General features: G+C 35.8%; 1 protein-coding gene across 4 annotated transcripts in view; it reads right to left on the bottom strand.

The window, feature by feature from the left end:
- MIPOL1 (mirror-image polydactyly 1) overlaps positions 1-19,729 on the bottom strand; it is a 316,534-nt gene that overhangs the window by 98,648 nt on the left and 198,157 nt on the right. For all 4 annotated transcript variants that reach the window (XM_058738871.1, XM_058738870.1, XM_058738872.1 and 1 more), the window contains one exon: positions 12,641-12,735. In XM_058738871.1, the coding sequence (XP_058594854.1) occupies positions 12,641-12,735 (95 nt within the window). The remainder of the gene's footprint in view (positions 1-12,640; positions 12,736-19,729) is intronic.

Genomic DNA, 19,729 nt, shown 5'->3' with positions numbered 1-19,729 from the left:
AATATCCTGGGTTTGGAACTGTAAAAGGAACAAAATATTTTCATATTGACCTATGTCCATAAAAAAACGTTTGTTTGGAATTATGGAAAATAATATTCAAGTAACCCTATTTTGACTTCTGTAAACTTTTAGAACATCAATTTAAACTTTGGGGAACAACTACTTCATGATTCAGAGTGAAAACTCTAGCTACTTCGTATATAATTGAGACTGGAATATTTACACATTTAAATGCCTAACTGCAGGTAAACATTTGTCCTTTTGGGAGAGGCCCAGGTGGAAGGGCCTCATGGCAAAATGACAACCTTAAGTCCCGGATATCTGAGTGTACTGCCAGTGCCACACAGTCTTAAAAATACTGCTGGATCATCCTCATCCTCAGTCAATATTTACTAAGCTCTTTATGACAGCAGGAGCATTAGAAAGTTTATAGAAATCAAGAGTAGCTCAAAGACCTCAGTTTGTTGTACCTCGTTCTATATGTTAGCATCATTATTATTTTTTTTTTTTATGGTTAATGAATCACAATGTTTCTGAAGAAAGGTCTTCAATTATTAGGCATTACTTCCATTTGCCAAATATTTTAAACTAGTGTAGATTTGATAAAACTTTAATGCATTACTAACACATATATCATATATAGAAAGAGAAAAATATTTTTAATTCAAATATGCTAAATTAAACCTAATTGTACCCAGTGAAGTCTCTTGAAATATGAGGGGATTCTCTCTTTTCATGGTCATTTCTGGCCATAGCTAATGTTCATAGGATTGGATTTTTTTTTTTTTTTAAAGGTGCCCTTTTCCTCACTAATCTGTCATGGGCCCCTGCTGCTACCAAGTGGCAGAAGAATGTTTAGGTTAATACTTCTTTTCAAGCTGGTACTTTCCTTTAATATTTTATTTTTTTTAAAGTGCTTGGATTTTTGCCACATAAAGTACTTGAAAATACTTTAAAATTTTTGGCAAACTTAAAATATAAGTGAACTTATCACTTACAGAAACATATTTCATAATGTAAGGCAAATCTACTTTGAATTTTCATTCTCTCATACATCTTATCTTTTTGTAAAGCACAACACTAATAACATCTACTAAAGAAAATGAACTTCATTGTCACACACACACATAAGTAGGTGTTACACATCTATTTTTATATAAAAGTAATTCATACTCACAAAAACCTCAAACACTTCATGAAGGTATGAAATGCAGTCTAAAATTTCCTCTTGGGGCACCTGGGTGCCTCAGGCAGGTAAGTGTCCAGCTTTGGCTCAGGACGCAGTCTCGTGGTTCACAAGTTTGAGCCCCATGGGGCTCTGTGCTGACAGCTCAGAGCCTAGAGCCTGCTTCACGGATTCTGTGTCTCCCTCTCTCTCTGCCCCTCCCCCGCTCATTTTGTCTCTGTCTCTCTCTCTCTCTCTCTATCAAAAATAAATCAAACATTATTTTTTTAAAATTTCTTCTTCTCTCACCAGGTAATTAATCTGTTACACCTAGTCTCATTTCCCAGATAACCTGCTAAGTTTCTGATGTATTACAATGTTTAAGCATATATTCATACATTCAGAGAACTTCTATTGATCATTAAAAGTATGCTAAGAACTGATTCAAGTATAAGATGCAGTGATATGGAAACAAAATCCTTGTCCTTGCAGAATTTAATTTCAGAAGATAGTCCACAAATACAGGCTAGTGTCATGTGGGGTTGTCTAGTATGAAGAAAAGTAAAGGAGGGTAACAGTGGTGCAGATAGTGGATAAGCTATTTTAGATGGTCAGGTACATTTAAACAGAAAAGTGAACAGAGTGAAGGACGGGACTCATCACAGTGAGAGGGCAGAGGAGAAAAAAAAGTCAAGGCCCTGAGATGGCAGTGTTCTTAGAAGGTCTGTGATAAAAAGGGAACTAGTGTAGCTAGAGTAAAGCAAGAGTAGAAACATGTTAATGAATGAGGTTAGAGAAGCAGCCCGGGGCCGGTGCATACGTAACGTGTACACACACTCCTTTTATAAATAAGATCACAACACACATCTGCGACACAAACTTACATGCCCGTACGACTGAGGCAGATGATTTAAATGCATGAAGTAGGCTGGATGGGGAAATGTGGTGAAACAGAGAGTGCATGCTCCTTTCAGAGAAAGTAGCTTCTACTTAGCCCCAGCTGACTGTTGAAACACACAGGTGTGACTGTTGATTCTGTCAACTTGTTAGGCTACAGTACCCAGATACCTGTTCAAATATCAGTCTAGATGTTGCTGTAAAGGTATTTATTAGATATGATTATTATGTAGATCAATAGACTTTGAGGAAAGCAGATTACTCTTCATAATATGAGGGGTGATGGTCATCCAATCAGTTGAAGGCTTTAAGAAAAAGAATGAGATCCCCAAGGAAGAAGGAATTCTGCATTTTTGGACTCATGACAGCAATATCAACTCTTCCCTAGTTCTCCAGCCAGCTGGCTTACCTGGCAGATTTTAGACTGGCCACCCCTCCCCCTCCCCCCCCCCCCCCCATAAATGCATATCAATTCTTTAAGATAAATCTCTCTCCATGTACACATGCAGTTTATTGGTTCTGTTGCTCTGGAGAACCCTAATACACGCACCACGCCATAATCCTAAGGGTCCCATGTTGGTAGATTTTCCAGTTTTTATTTTGACAATTGATATTTTTAAATAATGTGCTCATTAAAAAAAAAACATCCATAGGGAAAATTCTAATTGATTTTTTCACTATAAGAAACAATACTGCAATGAACATCATGTATGACATTGATATATGTTAAAAATATTGAGTTCTTAATTCTAAATTTCTAAAAAAGTAATATTCACATAAGTGTTTTCTAATAACGGTTTTCAAATTTGAACACTGTTGCCTGGGAAAAAATAAACTTGGTGGAAGATGGCATACTCTCTTATATGGAGACCCTGTTGTGTCCCACACCTCTGCAAATGACTAACCAAGATGTTGGACTAGGTCCATACTATTTCCAATCATTTCATTCAGCATTGAGCTCTTACTGTATGCACTGCACTCAGTTCTACTCTGCAGAAGAAACGTCTCATCTGAAGAAACTTTCAATCTAGTGTTAAATTTCATTGTTTATTCATCTGTTTGGCAAATATTTACTGAAGGCCTGGTGTATATAAAGAATAGAAGCCCTGGTGGAAGAATTAAGAGAAATACCCACACAACTATTACATAGGTAAGCATGAGGTATATATTGTGACACAGCCACTATGAAGAACCATGGTAGTTCACTTCAGGTAGAATGAGATCATTTCTGGTTGAAAGATAAGAAAAAGATTAATCGAACAGTTAATCAAAGCACTGGAGTGGGAAATTGTGGGGTGTGTCCAAGAAATTGTGAGCAGTTCCTTTTGGGAGTGCAAATAATAGTCAATTCAGTATTAACAAATATTTGTCGAGTTCCTACTATGTGTGAGGTAGTGTACTGACACGGGTGACACTGATGTGAATGAAATCAGCAGGCAAGAAGATGACTGGCGACATGTTAATTCAGAAATACCGGTGGCAGTCGGGGTGCCTGGTGGCTCAGTCAACTTCAGGTCAGGTCATGATCTTGCAATTAGTGAGTTCCAACTGCGTCGGGCTCTGTGCTGACAGCTCAGAACCTGGAGCCTGCTTCAGATTCTGTGTCCCTCTTTCTTTCTGCCTCTCCCCTGCTTGTGCTCTGTCTCTCACAAACAAGGGTTCATGAATGTTACACTAAAAAGCTTGGAATTTACTGTTTAGGTAATGTGGTATTATTAAATAGTGTTAATGTCTGAGTGAGAGGTTGAAAATAATGTTTCAGGAATCTTAAGAGGGGTAAGGAATGGAAACAAGAAGATGAAGTAGCAAGAGAAGGCTGGCCACGAATTTATAGAAGTCTGATCTAAGGTAGGAGCTGTGGGAAATGAGAAGTCAAAAGTAACAAACACTGCAAGGAAAACTGTAGCAAAATTTGGCTACTGATTAAATTTGTGCAAAGGGACAAATGGAAGATTACCTACGCATGAGCCAAATGGCACCTGTGGAACTATAATAATGGTGATTCTGTGCCAAGATCAAGGGAAACACTACTTCTTTTATCTAACAAAACATGAAATTAAAACTTTCTCAAGCTAATAGAAATAATGTTAATAGATGGAAAACATTAAGACCTAGAATTGGAAAGTCCATTTTAACACTGGGCCTTGCTAACAACAATGATTAAATGGCAAAATATTTTGTTAAATGCTCTTAGGAGGCCGGGTCATTTGATAGAAAAACTACGAATAGTAGAATTACAGGGAATTTTAGTTTTGCTTTTTAACTTACTGTTAGATGTTAGAAGGCGGCCCAGCAAACAGTGAGAACTGACAATGCAAAAAATATCCTTTTGGGTACAAAGTCATGGGAGACATAAAATATTACAGTAGAAATGGCTTTTCACTAATTTAATAGTTACATTTGAATAAAGCAAAACTTTTCAAGTAATTTTATAAATATTACTATTATTTCCTTGCACAGTGGTTTACATTTCTCAAAAAATATCCAAACATATTATCTCATGATTTTCCTAATAAGCAGGTCAGATATCTCTGTTTACAGGTGAAGTAACTGACATTCAGAAGTAACTTATTAAATGTCACATTCTATAAGTTGAGAAAAGGAAGAAAAGAATCCTTAATAACTATATTCTAAATCATTGGACATATAGAAAATGCAAACCTTAAGGTCTCTTGTTTTTCAAACTTTGTTTTAATTTTTTTTTGTTTTGCATTCCAGAGCCACAGACAAATATAATGGTGGTTTGAATAGTAAAGGTGAAGTCAGCTGTGCAATAAAAAGGCCTTGAAAATAGGTGCAACTTATTGATACAAGAAGACAGTTACTATTTCTAAACATCAGTAAACATAAAATTTAATCTACGTCACATGAAAGAGTGACAAATTTCACAAAATGTTAGAACTACAAAAAGCCCCGAGTGTCAAAGTTAAACTGAAATCTAGAAAGGTTAGAGCTTGCCTATGTTAAAAAAAAAAATTCTGATTAATGGCAAAGATGGAAGAATTCAGGTCTCCTTTTGTTCTTTTTTTATTACTGCTTTAGCAGTATGGTACAATTAACACAACTCCACGGATAGTTACTTCTTGTAGAAAATACATATGTGACAAAATTTTTTATGTCATTGGGCAGTTCGTTGATTAGAACACTGAACAAATGAGGTCAGGATCAACCCCCTCTTGATGAGGGATTTACTTTAAGAACAATGTTGCTTCCTGGCTAGAACTTCCATGCCATAATCACTGCTGACTGTCTTATCAATGCATATAGTTCCAACTGGAGAACAACAGTTCAAAACCGTTGTTTTGAACCAAAACCACCACTAAAAGACAAAACAAAATAAAAACCCAGATCCTAGTGACAGTAATGTCTCTGTTATGGATAGCATATACACGGACAAAAGTTGCTAAGTAAAAGATTCATAACTAAATAAAATTTAGAAAAGGGATGTAGAAAAAATTAAGAATTTCATTCTCTTTTTGAAGATATTTTATATGGGCTCTATATTATAGCTCATACGACTTTGAAATGTATATTATGAACCAGTAAGCAGGGCTCAGGTTTAGTCTAGTTTTCAGTATGTTAAACATGTAACCGTTCTATTAAAAATGATTTCTAGGAGTGCCTGGGTGGCTCAGGCGGTTAAGTGTCCGACTTCGGCTCTGGTCATGATCTCGCAGTTCGTGAGTTCGAGCCCCTCGTGCTGTCAACACAGAGCCTGGAGCCTGCTTCGGATTGTCTTTCTCTGTCTCTCTCTGTCTCTCTGTCTCTCTGTCTCTCTCCCTCTCTCTCAAAAATAAATAAACATTTAAAAAGTTAAAAAAATAAAATAAAAATAAAAATGATTTCTATGATTAAGAAAGTACTAGTACAGTCCTAGGAAACATACTACCGTAAAATATGAAGCATTCTATTCAGTACTTTTAGCCTAAAATGTGAAATTTACCAGGTTCCGTAAGGCATCACAACTTCCCACACAGAAATCACACAAAACATAATAAAAACCTAAGACATAAACTGCTGTTGTTATAAATAAGTATATTAAATCCTAGTTTAATGGCACCAAACAACAGGATCTAGTTCTTGTTCACACACTTGAATTTACATTTTACAGCAAAAGGAAATATAGGGAAGCACTATAAAATTAGCAACCGTTCAAACTTAGGCATTCTCTCCATTAGAAAGAGTTTGTTATTATTATGCCTCCTGAACTCAGGAATGCAGCACTACAGGTTTACAATACAGGAAAAAATACAAATCTAACCCTTCCAAGTTTGAGATCATTCCCTGATGAAACTGTTCAGATTGAAACTAATGAAGCTCTTGCAAATGAATTTAGCATTCAGCACAGCAATGAGGAGGTACTGATACTTTACTAATAACACGTTGGTAATAACTGAGATTTATTTTAAATCTTCCTCTTGCTATTCCTCTCTTGTTATGCCTTCTGGTTTAATGCGAAAGAGCCGTCAGTTATAATGGTTAAGTTTAGGATGCGTACATCTACCTCACTGCCCCTGTCTCTAACTCTGCCAAAGGAAATGAAAGGCCAACATTTCTCTTCTTAGTACTCAAAATCTTCTGAAGCTCCAAGGAAACAAACAGAATAGAGAAACTCAGAAAAATACTTTTTTCATTTTCCTACTCCGTACAGAGAAATGGAAAGGTTATAGTAACAGTAGCTCTTAGTGTACATAACCCAGCAAAAGAAAATTATTTTGGAAAATAATTTAAAAAGAAGAAGGTCAATATCACTAATTGGCAGAATTAAAGGCATGGTAGAATGAAAGTCATCAGCATATTTTAATCTGTCCTTGAAACTAATAACTGATCACACATCCTCCCCTGCTTTGGTTATTGGAAAGGTGAGAGCCAGACTTATTCTTTAGGCTTATTCTTCTCCTGTTTCATGGTATATACATGCAAGCTGTACACTGACTTGCTCCTAACTCCAGCTTACTGTCCTATTCCTATATTGTCCTTAGCTATTTTTCCTTTTAAGTTTAAAATTTTTTTTTAATGTATGTTTATTTTTCAGAGAGAGAAAGAGAGAGACAGAAAGAGACAGAGCATGAGCAGGGGAGGGGCAGAGAGAGGGAGACACAGAATCTGAAGCAGGCTCCAGGCTCTGAGCTGTCAGCACAGAGCCTAACATGGGACTTGACCCCACGAACTGTGAGATCATGACTGAGTTGAAGTCGGATGCTTAACCAACTGAGCCACCCAGGCGCCCCTATTTTTTCTTAATTACTGGTAAATTACTTTGTTTGACATGACAATATACATATATGTATAAATAAGTGTAAAATTGACTTGAATAACTGAAAATGTGTTTTTTCTTAAGCTTTGTTAAGCAAAATTTATTATCTATGAGTTCACACACACACACACACACACACACACACACACACACACACTACAGAATTAGTCTTGGTTATCTTCACATAAAAGTAGAACTTTTTCCTGTCCTCTGTAACATAGGAAAGTAAGAAGAAAAACTCCCAATATTTCTATGAATTAGTTGTGTTTCATGTATGGATTTGTAACCACCATCTATTCAGGTCAGTAAGAAATATTGTTTACTTTCGTTTGAATCGATTAAATCAGAATGTGAGCTTCCAGGAAATTTCAGCTTTGTTCTTTTTGGTAACTGCCTCTCTCTTCCCAGAGTTTTATATCCCAGGGATTTTACCCCCATACTATTTAAAATAAATATCTGTGTATCTTCACAGAACATTCTTTGTACATTTTAAAAACAACTGTGGCAAGATAACATCATCCATATCCAGAACTTTTTCACCATTCCAAACAGAAACTCTGTACCCATTAAATCATAACTCCCCACTCTCTCCTCTTCCATCCCCTGGGAGCTCCCTATTCCTTCCTTCTCTCAGCCCCTGGTAACTCTATTCTACTTTCTGTCTCTAGGAATTTGCCTATTCTAGATACCTCACAGAAGTGGAATCATATCATATTTATCTTTTCTCTCTGGCTTATTCCCCTTAGCATAACGCTTTTAAGGTTCACTCATGTTGCAGCTTGCATCAGAATGTCATTTCTTTTTTATGGCTGAATAATATTCCATTGTATGTATACAACACATTTTTTTAAATTCATTTATCTGTAGATGGGCACTTGAGTTGTTTTCACTTTTTGACTAATTTGAACAATACAGTACAAACAGTGGCGTGTATCTGAGTCCTTGCTTTCAGTTCTTTTAGGGTATATCCTATGTGTAGAATTGCTGGATCATGTAGGAATTCCATGTCTAACTTTTTGAGGACCTGCCAAACTGTTTTCCACAGCAGATGTATCATTTTATATCCCCATCAACAATGCACAAAAGTTCTCTATACCTTTTTGTTTTGATAGAAATATGGATCTTCCTAAAGGGTGCAACTTTCCTCATAGACACCACACATTCTCCTGTGCATCACACACTGCATGGTTCATCCTTCTATACATACAGCTGTTTATTTCAACATGTAGCTTTTATCTACTTATTTTTAGGTCGTTTTCCATTATGGCACTTACAGTGAGTACCTCAACATATGCCAATATTTTCAGAGACAATATCCAAATGGGTATTTAAGTACGTTAGTTTCATAAATCCTTGACTTCTTTATATCTAGTGACCCCTACCTCTTCTCAGTTTCAACTATCTACTACTAAGGCAATACTTTTAAATATTGTCAATGCTGAGAATGAGTGCAATCTCTGAGATCTTAAAGAGCAATGTTCCACTTTCTGACTACAATCTCTGATCCTTTTAGCTCCTGAATTTTCTTATTCCCACTACTTTTGCTTTTTGATCTCAAGATTTATGGTTTCTGGATTTCTCCTTTTTCTCTTGGTATACTCTCAATTTTATTTCCTGCCCTATTTAGCTCAGACTATCATTCATCATTTCAACACCTTTTTGCTAGTTTACTTTCAACCACTCTCCTCTTCATCATGTTAGTCCTGCATATTTGTAATCCTGAATCATTCCAATTCTTTGCCTTCTTTGCTTCTTGTGTTTACAAGAACCACTGAATGTGTGAAGTTACACAACTGTACAAACCAGAACTCATACAAATCTATAGCATCTATCCCCAGCTGACTCTTCAGGATTGCTTGTCTTGTTCTTTTTGCCCTTATTCAGTTCTCTTTCCCATTCTCTTCAGTAGCTACTCTGTTATTCCTTCCAAAACTTCCTGTCCTCCGTCACTTTGGAAGCTCACGGTGACCCTTACTTTGCAGAAAAAAATGAAGCCTATTAATTGCAAACTGAGTTTCATTTGTATTCCACAGCTATTCTTATCTCCTTCACTCCTGTCTGTGACCATCTTCCTGTTCAAGGTAAACTCTTTTGCAGATTCTAATTTCCATCTCTTCCTATTTCTTTAGGAATCCTGTTCCCTGACAATCTCTCTCTTGGCTCCTTCCAATTAGTCATAAACAGGCTCAAATATCTGCCATTTTTCAAAAACAAAAAACATAAGTCCTTAACCTATCTTCCTTTCTTCTCAACTATCATTAACATCTTTCTTATTCAGGCTTCTTCAAGGACCATTTTATTGTCCAAATTACTACTTTACCTCTAATCATTCTTCAATTCACAGCTAACTGACTTCTACATCTAATGCTTTATTAAAACCACTTCTGTGGAGGTTACTAATGACAACATAATTTCAAACAAAAAGCTAAGAGCTATACATACTTAAAACAAGTGTATGAGGTAGGTACTGGAATTCTAATTTCACAAAAAAGGAAATGGTCTTGGAGAAGTTCATTTATATAAGTCATAAAGGCAGGGCTCTCTAAGTGCAAATCCCAGGAGGTTCACCATACTACCAGTATTTTTTTTTTTTTTAAGTAGCAGTAAGAGGGGTATATGTGAAGAATATCTTTGAGCCAGCAACTGTTAACTCAAAGAGTTGTTCAACTCTGTTACAATTATGTAGATTAAAAAGTCTTTGAAAAACAAATAGTTTAGCTTTACAATTTTCAAAAATCTCTCAGTAATCTTCTGCAATTCAATAGAAAGAAGGAGCATTAAGAACTGGCATCAGGTTCATTTTTGAAGAAGAAATGTCAGTTCATGTAAGAATATCATATGCCTCTTAGAATTTTTGGACACTGTCACTTTATCAATAAACACCCGCTGTCCTATCTCACAAGGATGGCAGGAAAAGGTTCCATAAAAACTCTCCCTTATCAATAGAGTGAAGCTACTTCATACCACACTGCGGTATCCAAGGTCTGGGCACAAATCATATGATACTTTAAGTCCTAGTAGAGAGTTTAATATATGCCTCTATTATTCCACCAAGAAGAGAGCCTGATGCAATGCAGCTATCTGAAATGTGCATGTAAAGCAGCATCCCTCAAACTTGGATACATGTGGGAATTTCTAGGGACCTTAAAACACACCGATAGCCTAGTCCTACACCGAGACTCCAATGTAATTGGCCTGGGAGGAGATGGGGATTAGGGCTTTTAGAAGCTCTTCAGGTGATTTTAATGCACAGCTACAGTGGAGAATCCACTGGTGTAAAGTATGGAGGAAAGACTGTCATATCCACTCTATAGTTTAAAAAAAAAAAGGGTGGGTTGCTGAGATGTTTTTATTCATTATCAGGTTTCTGCTTATCTACATGACCACACATAGACACTGCTTCTAACTGCAGGCAAATGACTTCCCAGTCATCAATCAATTTACTTAATATTTTTTTAAGTTTATTTATTTATTTTGAGAGAGGAAGACAGACGTAGAGAGAGAGGGAGATAGAATCCCAAGCAGGCTCTGCACTGTCAGCATGGAGCCTGATGCGGGGCTCAAACTCACCAACTATTGAGATCATGACCTGAGCCGAAATCAAGAGTCAGACACTTCACCACCAGGTGCCCCAAACATACTTAATATTTGATAACTGCATTAATTCCTAAGGCTGCTGTAACATTGTAGCACAAACTGGGAGACTTAAAACAGAAATTTATTGTCTCAGAGTTCTGGAAGCTACAGCTCCAAAATCAACATGTCAGTTGGACTATCCTCTCTTTGACGGAATAGGTGAGAATCCTCCCAGGCCTCCTCTAGATTTTGGTATTTGCTGCCAATCTTTGGGATTACTTGACTTGTGGATGCCAGGCAAAAGGCTGTCTTCTCTTGGTGTCTCTGTACAGCCTTCCTGTATGTGTGCGTCTCTATGTCCAAATTTCTACTTGTTATGAAAACATCAGTCATATTTGGCTAGAGCACATGCTAATGACCTAATTTTACTTGGTTACCTCTTTATATAGAGAATTTGCACCCATAGAAGCCACTGATATTTTCACATCACATTTCAGTGTTTGCAGTTATCCCCAAAATATCATTTACAGTCATCACTACTTTGAAATTATGGTTGTTAATAGACTTGGTGTTAGACCTAGTTATTTAATGTATTAATAACGATGTATGAATATAGTAATATGACATATTTGCATAACTATTTCAGTAAAACTGATTTTGATTTAATTGCATTTTATGCACTTAACCACATTGTTCTGAGAGGAGGCAAAAAACTAAAAGAAAATCTTTCAAATACCCACAGCCCAAGTTAGTGAATTCTTACGTTTTAGACTTCAGATTCTTTTTAATCTTATCAAGTATCAGAGAACATATAGAACATTGTACATCATTTTTCAAAACTTTTTTTGTTTTTACAATGATCCTTTGTGAAAAAATATACAGATATTTTACAGATAACCCAACAATCTTATTTCTCTCTCGCACAACACAAAACTGAAACCAAAGTATCACAAAACAATATTTACTTTAACTACAGGAAATGCACTCTGACATCTTCTATTCTATTTCTTTTCATTAAAAAATGCCAGTGTGACCTACTGAGTTAATTTCACAACTACTCTTGGAGCATAAATTAAATAAGTGTTAAAAATCCTTCAGTGGCATTCCTTTAGAAACTTCTCATATTATAATATAATTGGTGAAAGGCTGTTATTACTGCTATTCATGTACTATTTTAAAAATATGTATCATTTTAGAGGTGGCATTTAGATGAGCAAATAGTTCAATAGTTAACTAAACTCCATTCAGACAACTGGTTATAAGTTATGTAAATTTTATAAATCTGATGGGAATCTAAGCTTAAATTTTACCAAATGCAGGAAAGAAAAAAAAGGTAAAATAAAGAATATTTTGTGCCTGAATCATTTTAAAATTACAAAAATACTTTAACTGAATAATGTTTAATTTCCTTGAGGTATTTCTTCACTCACTGTAAAACTGGGTAGAAACATTTCCCAAACCAACATTTCTTTTCTTTTTTTTCAATTTTTTTTTTCAACGTTTTTTATTTATTTTTGGGACAGAGAGAGACAGAGCATGAACGGGGGGAGGGGCAGAGAGAGAGGGAGACACAGAATCGGAAACAGGCTCCAGGCTCCGAGCCATCAGCCCAGAGCCTGACGCGGGGCTCGAACTCACGGACCGCGAGATCGTGACCTGGCTGAAGTCGGACGCTTAACCGACTGCGCCACCCAGGCGCCCCCCAAACCAACATTTCTTTATGCCCAGGTTAAAAAGAATTTTACCTGTAGTAAACACGAAGTGTTTCTATTTCTTCCTCTAGTCTTTTGTACTGTTGAATTGCAGTTTCTCTGGCTTCTTGCATAGCTAACAACTTTGCCTGTAAGTAATTAATATTTTAAGAAATTTAATATTGGTTTTGGTATGTTAAAATATATATTATAGTATAAACAGGAACCTTAAATTTCTGGTAGCTTTATAATCTATCAGTATTTTTAGTAGTGTTTCATAATTTCCCACAAAATAATCAAATTATATTAATAAAAGACATATTGAAGACAAGAACATATTAAATTTATCAACTTTGCTCATTACTAAACTTCAACCTTATTCATCTGTATCATCAGATATATGCCCTTCTGCAATGTTTAACTTTATACACAGAACTCAGAATGTGGAACATGGGTTCAGAGCAATATCAAGAATAAGATAAGCACAATGGGTGTTTCACATACAAACTTAATGTGGCTCCACTGCCTGATCACACTGGATTTTCTTTTAACTTTATTAATAGTAAAACCCAGAAAATGCTAAATATGTTAAGCCATCTTTGATATTTAATGTGAAAAAAATACACAAGACTACAACCTGATTCTTACAGATATGACTTAACCTTTGCAATTCCTTTTCGGCAGGGAAAAAAAAATCTCTAAAGGGAGAATGGCAACAATCTTGAGTGTTAGTGGTATTTTATTCAAGGGATGTTATTGTTCCGCTCTGCCTATAGTATTTAAATTTTAAAGGGTCTGTAATCAGTTTTTCGAGAGTTCAAACTTGTAATTTTAAAAGAATTGCCAACTTCCAACCACCTTTCCCATTGGGTTTCAGGTATAGCCCAAAAGAGTTTTCATCAGAACTTTTAAAATAGGGTGCTAGTATTCAGATTTCAGTTTTGTTTATTCACAGCTTAATTTGCATGAAAATACTGTCTTTCACTTTCAACGATGTTATCACATACCTTGCACACACTAATGGCAATAATTAAAAAGTACTTGAGTTTGGAGGCAGAAGTTCACTAATTTTGTTGAACTCATATAATTTCTCTGGGATTATTTTCTTCCATAAGAATGAAGTTATAAGACAAACTGTGAAATCCTGACCAGAGGAAAAGTGGTGTCATGTAAGTGAACACTGGACAATGCCACTTTTCTATTTAAATAACAGAGAATAATAAAAACATGTAGCAGTTCAGGTCTCTGTATATAATTTAGGAATTAAATTAATTGATTTGTTCTCTATCTGGGTTAGCAAATCTAACAGAGTTACTTCTTCTTTTTTTTTTTTTTAACGTTTATTTATTTTTGAGACAGGGAGAGACAGAGCATGAACGGGGGAGGGGCAGAGAGAGAGGGAGACACAGAATTGGAAGCAGGCTCCAGGCTCTGAGCCATCAGCCCAGAGCCCGACGCGGGGCTTGAACTCACGGTCCGTGAGATCGTGACCTGAGCTGAAGTCGGACGCTCAACCGACTGAGCCACCCAGGCACCCCACAGAGTTACTTCTTAATTAAATTTAAGATATTTGAGTGCTTGCCTTAACATGTCACATTCTAGAATTACAGATAAAACATTCTCAAAAATTATTAAAAAGCATTTAAAAATAGGTGGCTGGTTCTTTATGCCAATAATTGACAGCATTGCCAATTTTCAGTAAATTATAAAACGTGACTGAAATGCTAACATGAAAGGCATAGATACCCATCGTGACTAAATGGTTAGTCAAAAAGAATTACACAAAAAAGGACGTATCACATTCAACTTACAAAATGTCAAACATCCTGTTGGATGTATTTAAGGAATATCAAATACTGGACAGGTAATAGAGAATTTGCTAAATAAATATGTTACAATAACAAATACCTTAGACGACTATTTTGATTTTTTTTTTTAACCTGGTACTTCTGCTGAAAAAAACGAAACAAAACAAAAAAACAAATCCAAAACAAAACAAAAACCCCTCTGAAACCAAAAAAACAAAACCAACAATGTTCTAGTAGGAAAAAGCCAAAATGAAGATTTCTGCCTAAGAAATTTTTGCAAAAATAGGAACATGAAAATTTTACTTAAATTCCCGTGCTTCTAGTAATATTTATTTTTTTCACTTCTCTTTTCACATTTAGTTGGCTATCAAGATTTGGTGTTGCTTAATAGCAAATCCACTGAATTTATTAATTCCAAATGTCTAATCTTATGTCTAGGCCCTGGTGACTATGTTCAAAGCTATTTTAAACTTTCTGGCTTTACAACCGCCTTTTTCTATTTTATCAGATATATGTTCATCTGGCTAGCATTTCCTTTTTAGAAAAATACCCTTAGCCTTTGCCACAGTGATCTTGTTCAGTCCTGGTGGCTAGAATGAACTTCGTTCCCCACTACCTCAGGTATGTATCATCCAGGTTGTTCAAACACAGTATTCCATCCCACCAGCCCCAGAAGAAAACTGAATCCTGATGACATCACTGGTACTCCTGGATCCCCTATGCAAGACAGTTCCAGATCCATTCCATTTCTTGGACTCCCTGGGTAAATAAATCTTTTTTTGGCTTAGGCTAGCTTGAGTTGGATTTATGTTATATGTAAGAAAACTAATTTAAATGTACTGTTTACTTCTATTTTATTTCCTAGTTTCACTATTAATGTCCTATAATTCCATCACGTTACAGGTCAATAACAAAATTCATGTCAAAACCATTAAGGAAATTAGTGAACAAGATATTTTTCCTGTTCCTCAGGTATCATATTTCTCGTATTTCCTACAGTTTAATTAATAAAAATTGCATGCATTCGTTTATGTATGTATTCATATAAAAACATATGCATTAAAAAAACTAATGAAATTCAAAAAGTACAAGAAAATATTCAATGTAAAGTAAATCTTTGTCCCATCTCCAACACTCAGTACTACAAATCCCCTCCTGAGATTAGTAGTCACCTGTTTGTTGTATATACTTCCAGAAATTTTATGTCAATATATAAGCAGACATGTATATTTACAACTATGTGTGTAAATATATGTATATTATATATACATATTTATATATGTATAAATATATGTATAAGTAAACCTATTTACAATATTGATGGGATTGTTTATACACTGTTACAAACTTTGTTTTAAATTTAAAAAACATTTTGCTATTTTGCTTCCTATTTAAAACAAATCTTTTAACCCAACCCATATATTGCACTTACTAGTTACATTCCCTCCTTCCCTTCCAACCGCCGCCCCCCACCCCCATACCATCGCCTCAAGTGAAACATTTCAATGAATTTGGGCTCATCATTTTCAAGGATATTTTATACTTTCACTATACGGTTATGTACTTTATAGATAATATATCTTCAAGAAACAGAATATTTCCATTACTCTAAAATGTTCCCTTGTGTACCAATATAGTGAATGCTTTCCTTTTACACCCAGTCGCTGGCAAGCACTTATGATTTTTAGCCCTATAGTTTTGCTTTTTCTAGAATGTCACATAAACAGAATCATATAGTAGGCAGCTTTTTGAATTCGGTTTCTTTCACTTAACTTAATGCTTTTGAGCTTTTGAGCATTACACATACCAATAGTTCATTCCTTTATATCACTGAGTATGGATGTACCACAATCTGTATATCCATTCACCAGTTGATGGATATTTGGGTTGTTTCCAGTTTGGAGCAATTATTAATAAAGCTGCTATAAACATCAGCATATAGTCATTTTGTGCAACTGTACCTTCATTTCTCTTAGGTAAGTACCAAGGAATGGAAATCCTGGGTCTTATGGTAAATGTGTATAATGTGTTTATATACTTTATATAAAATTATATACATTGTAAAGAAACTGCCAAACTTGGTGCCTAAATCGATGTAACTTTAAAGCATCTGTGTTTAACTATAATAGCAATGCCATTTGTTGAATGCCTACTATAGATTGGGGCATTGTATCAAATGCTTGAAATCTATGGTCTATCCCCACAATCCACTTATGAGATAACTCCTATTATCCCTGGTGATAAAACTGAAGTTCATGAATATTAAGCAACTTGCAAAACTATAATATTCTGGTATATACATTATGTAAATACATGTAAACACTTAACATATATGTTTACACATACACATATATCTGCTAAGTCAATCTATATTCTCAAGAACATATGACAGATGACAAAAAGTATTTAAGAATTTGAAAAATAATACCAACGTGTAGGTTCACAAGCACTTGGTATTTTGTTTTTTAAAGATTTTATTTACATTTTTTGAGAGAGAGAGAGTGTGAACAGGGGAGGGGCAGAGAGAGAACAGACAAATTCCAAAAAGGCTCCACACCGTCAGTGCGGAGCCTGATATGCTAACTGTGAGATCATGAACTGAGCCGAAATCAAGAGCTGGATGCTTAACTGAATGAATCACCCCGGTGCCCCAGGGTTGGTTAATTTCCGTGTGTCATAGCCACACTTGCAGGGAAAAGGACAGCAGAGATGTACTATATACTCTTGAGCATGCTGCCTTTTTAAATATCACTCAAGCCTTTCCACATATAATTGCTCTTTTTGTTCTTTATTCTAATTCCTCCAAAACGACACCTAAGTTTTTCTTAAACTTCCACCCAAGTCCTGCTCAAGGTAAAAATGCAGGAAACTTGATGCTATACTTCTGATCATTATGTGCATCATTTGCATTGAGTTTTGATCCATACAATGTTTGGATCAAGTGTACAAGACAAGGAGTCTTGTAACTGGGAGTCATGTGTGTATTTAGTTTTGGTAACGGGACCAACTGTGAGTCAAGACTTTTAGACTTTAGCTGGATCTTTTGCTTCTCAAACTGTTTCTGGTTCATCTCTCCCTAATACTAGTAACATTCTGCTGTTTACTCCACCAAAATTTACCTATACAAACATCTGTCTTGACTAAAACATGGTCTCCTAAATCCACTAATTTTACCATTATAACAAAAAGTATTTTTAAGCATATATCATCACACTTATATTTTTTAAACTCTCTAAACAAATTTTATAAACTGATCACCAAATTTCATTGAATCTAATATGCTACTGATTTTATTATTTCTTTTATTTTCCCCCTTCATTTTATTTTAGAGAGAGAGAGAACGTGTGCATGAGGGTGAAAAAGGGGCAGAGGGAGATAGACAGAATCTGATAGGGGGCTCAGTCTCATGATGGTGAGATCATGACCTGAGCTGAAGTCAAGAGTATGCTTAACCAACTGGGCCACCCTGGCACCCCTGAGATGCTGATTTTAAAACACCATAATTTTATGCAGAAAAATCATGCCAATAATACTTACAAGACACCATGTATTGTAACAAGCATACAGCAATGTTTAAATGTGAAATTATTTTTTAAAATGTTTTATTTTTTTAAAAGTAGGTTCTGGGGCGCCTGGGTGGCTCAGTCGGTTAAGCGTCCGACTTCAGCTCAGGTCACGATCTTGCAGTCTGTGAGTTTGAGCCCCGCATCGGGCTCTGGGCTGATGGCTCAGAGCCTGGAGCCTGCTTCCGATTCTGGGTCTCCCTCTCTCTCTGCCCCTCCCCCGTTCATGCTCTGTCTCTCTCTGTCTCAAAAATAAATAAACGTTAAAAAAAAAAAAATTTAAAAGTAGGTTCTATGCCCAACGTGGGGCTTGAACTCATGACCCTGAGATCAAGTCCCTGAAGATCAAGAGTTTGATGCTCTACTGACTGAGCCAGCCTGGCGTCCCAAAATGTGAAATGATTTCTTTTTAATGTTTATTTATTTTTGAGAGACAGAGACAGACAGAGCATAAGTTGGGGAGGAGCAGAGAGAGAGACAGAGACACAGAATCCAAAGCAAGCTCCAGGCTCTGAGCTGTCAGCGCAGGGCCAGATGCGGGGCTCGAACTCACAAACCATGAGATCATAACCTGAGTCAAAGTCAGAAGCTTAACGACTGAGCCACCCAGGCGCCCCAGTGTGACATGATTTTCAACCTAATATATTTCCTTCCTCTAAAACAATAAAATTATCTCCTGAGCAATAGCAAAATATCTTTTTCTGGGCAGTGGCACGTGTTTTAAGTTTTTTCGCATCTCCTCACTCCATTCACACACAATAGCCATACCTTGTCTATCATGAGTAGAATTCTCTATCAAATAAAAAGAACTGCAACATTCTTGATTCTTTCTTTTGTTTTCTGTATAGAAAACTTGAAATTTTCATTGAAATCGCCAATGGTGTACTCCAGAATTCATATGTCCTCCATCTACCTTTGATACTTATTCCCAACATGTAAAGGGTATTGCTTAAAGCACGTGTGAGAAGCAGCTGAACTAATTCTAGGTGGAATCAAATCATCATCTGATAATAGTTATCGATAATAATAAAAGTTTACAAAATGATCAGTGTGTGTTTTACATCTTTAGTCTTCTCACTATACCTTTTTCTTGGACCATTATATTTTTTTCATTCATTTCCAGTTTTATTGAGACATAATTGACATATAACATTGTATTAGTTTTAGGTGCACAACATAATGATTTGATGTATGCATATATTGCATATATTGTGAAATGATTACCACAATAAACTTAGTTATCATCCATCAGCTCATATAGTTACACATTTTTTTTCTTGTGATGGAAACTTTTAAGATTTACTCTCTTAGCAACTTAAAATTTTTTTAATGTTTATTTGTTTTTGAGAGAGAGAAATAGAGAGTGAGAGACAGAGCACAAGTGGGGGAGGAGGAGAAGGAGGAAGAGAGAGAGAGATAGAGAGAGAGAGAGAGAGAGAGAGTGAGAATCTGAAGCAGGCTCCAGGTTCCGAGTTGTCAGCACACACCGCGATGCGGAGCTTGAACTCACAAACTGTGAGATCATGACCCGAGCAGAAGTCAGACTCTTAACTGACTGAGCCACTCAGGCATCCCTCGTAACAACATTTAAATATGATACAGTACTATTAACTTTAGTTACCATGCTGTACATTACATTGCCAGAATTTATTTACCTTAAGTGAGTGAAAAACAAGTTGGTTAACCAATGTTAGGGTTAGTCTTATAATTAAATGGCTCATTCTAAAACTACGTTTTGAGCAATGCCATCTAAATAGAACAACGATTTATAC

This window comes from Neofelis nebulosa, chromosome 7, assembly GCF_028018385.1.
Source record: "Neofelis nebulosa isolate mNeoNeb1 chromosome 7, mNeoNeb1.pri, whole genome shotgun sequence".
Classification (NCBI taxonomy): Eukaryota; Metazoa; Chordata; class Mammalia; order Carnivora; family Felidae; genus Neofelis; species Neofelis nebulosa.
The sequence above is the reverse complement of the archived record's forward strand: the minus strand, read 5'-3'. Positions and strand labels throughout refer to the sequence as shown.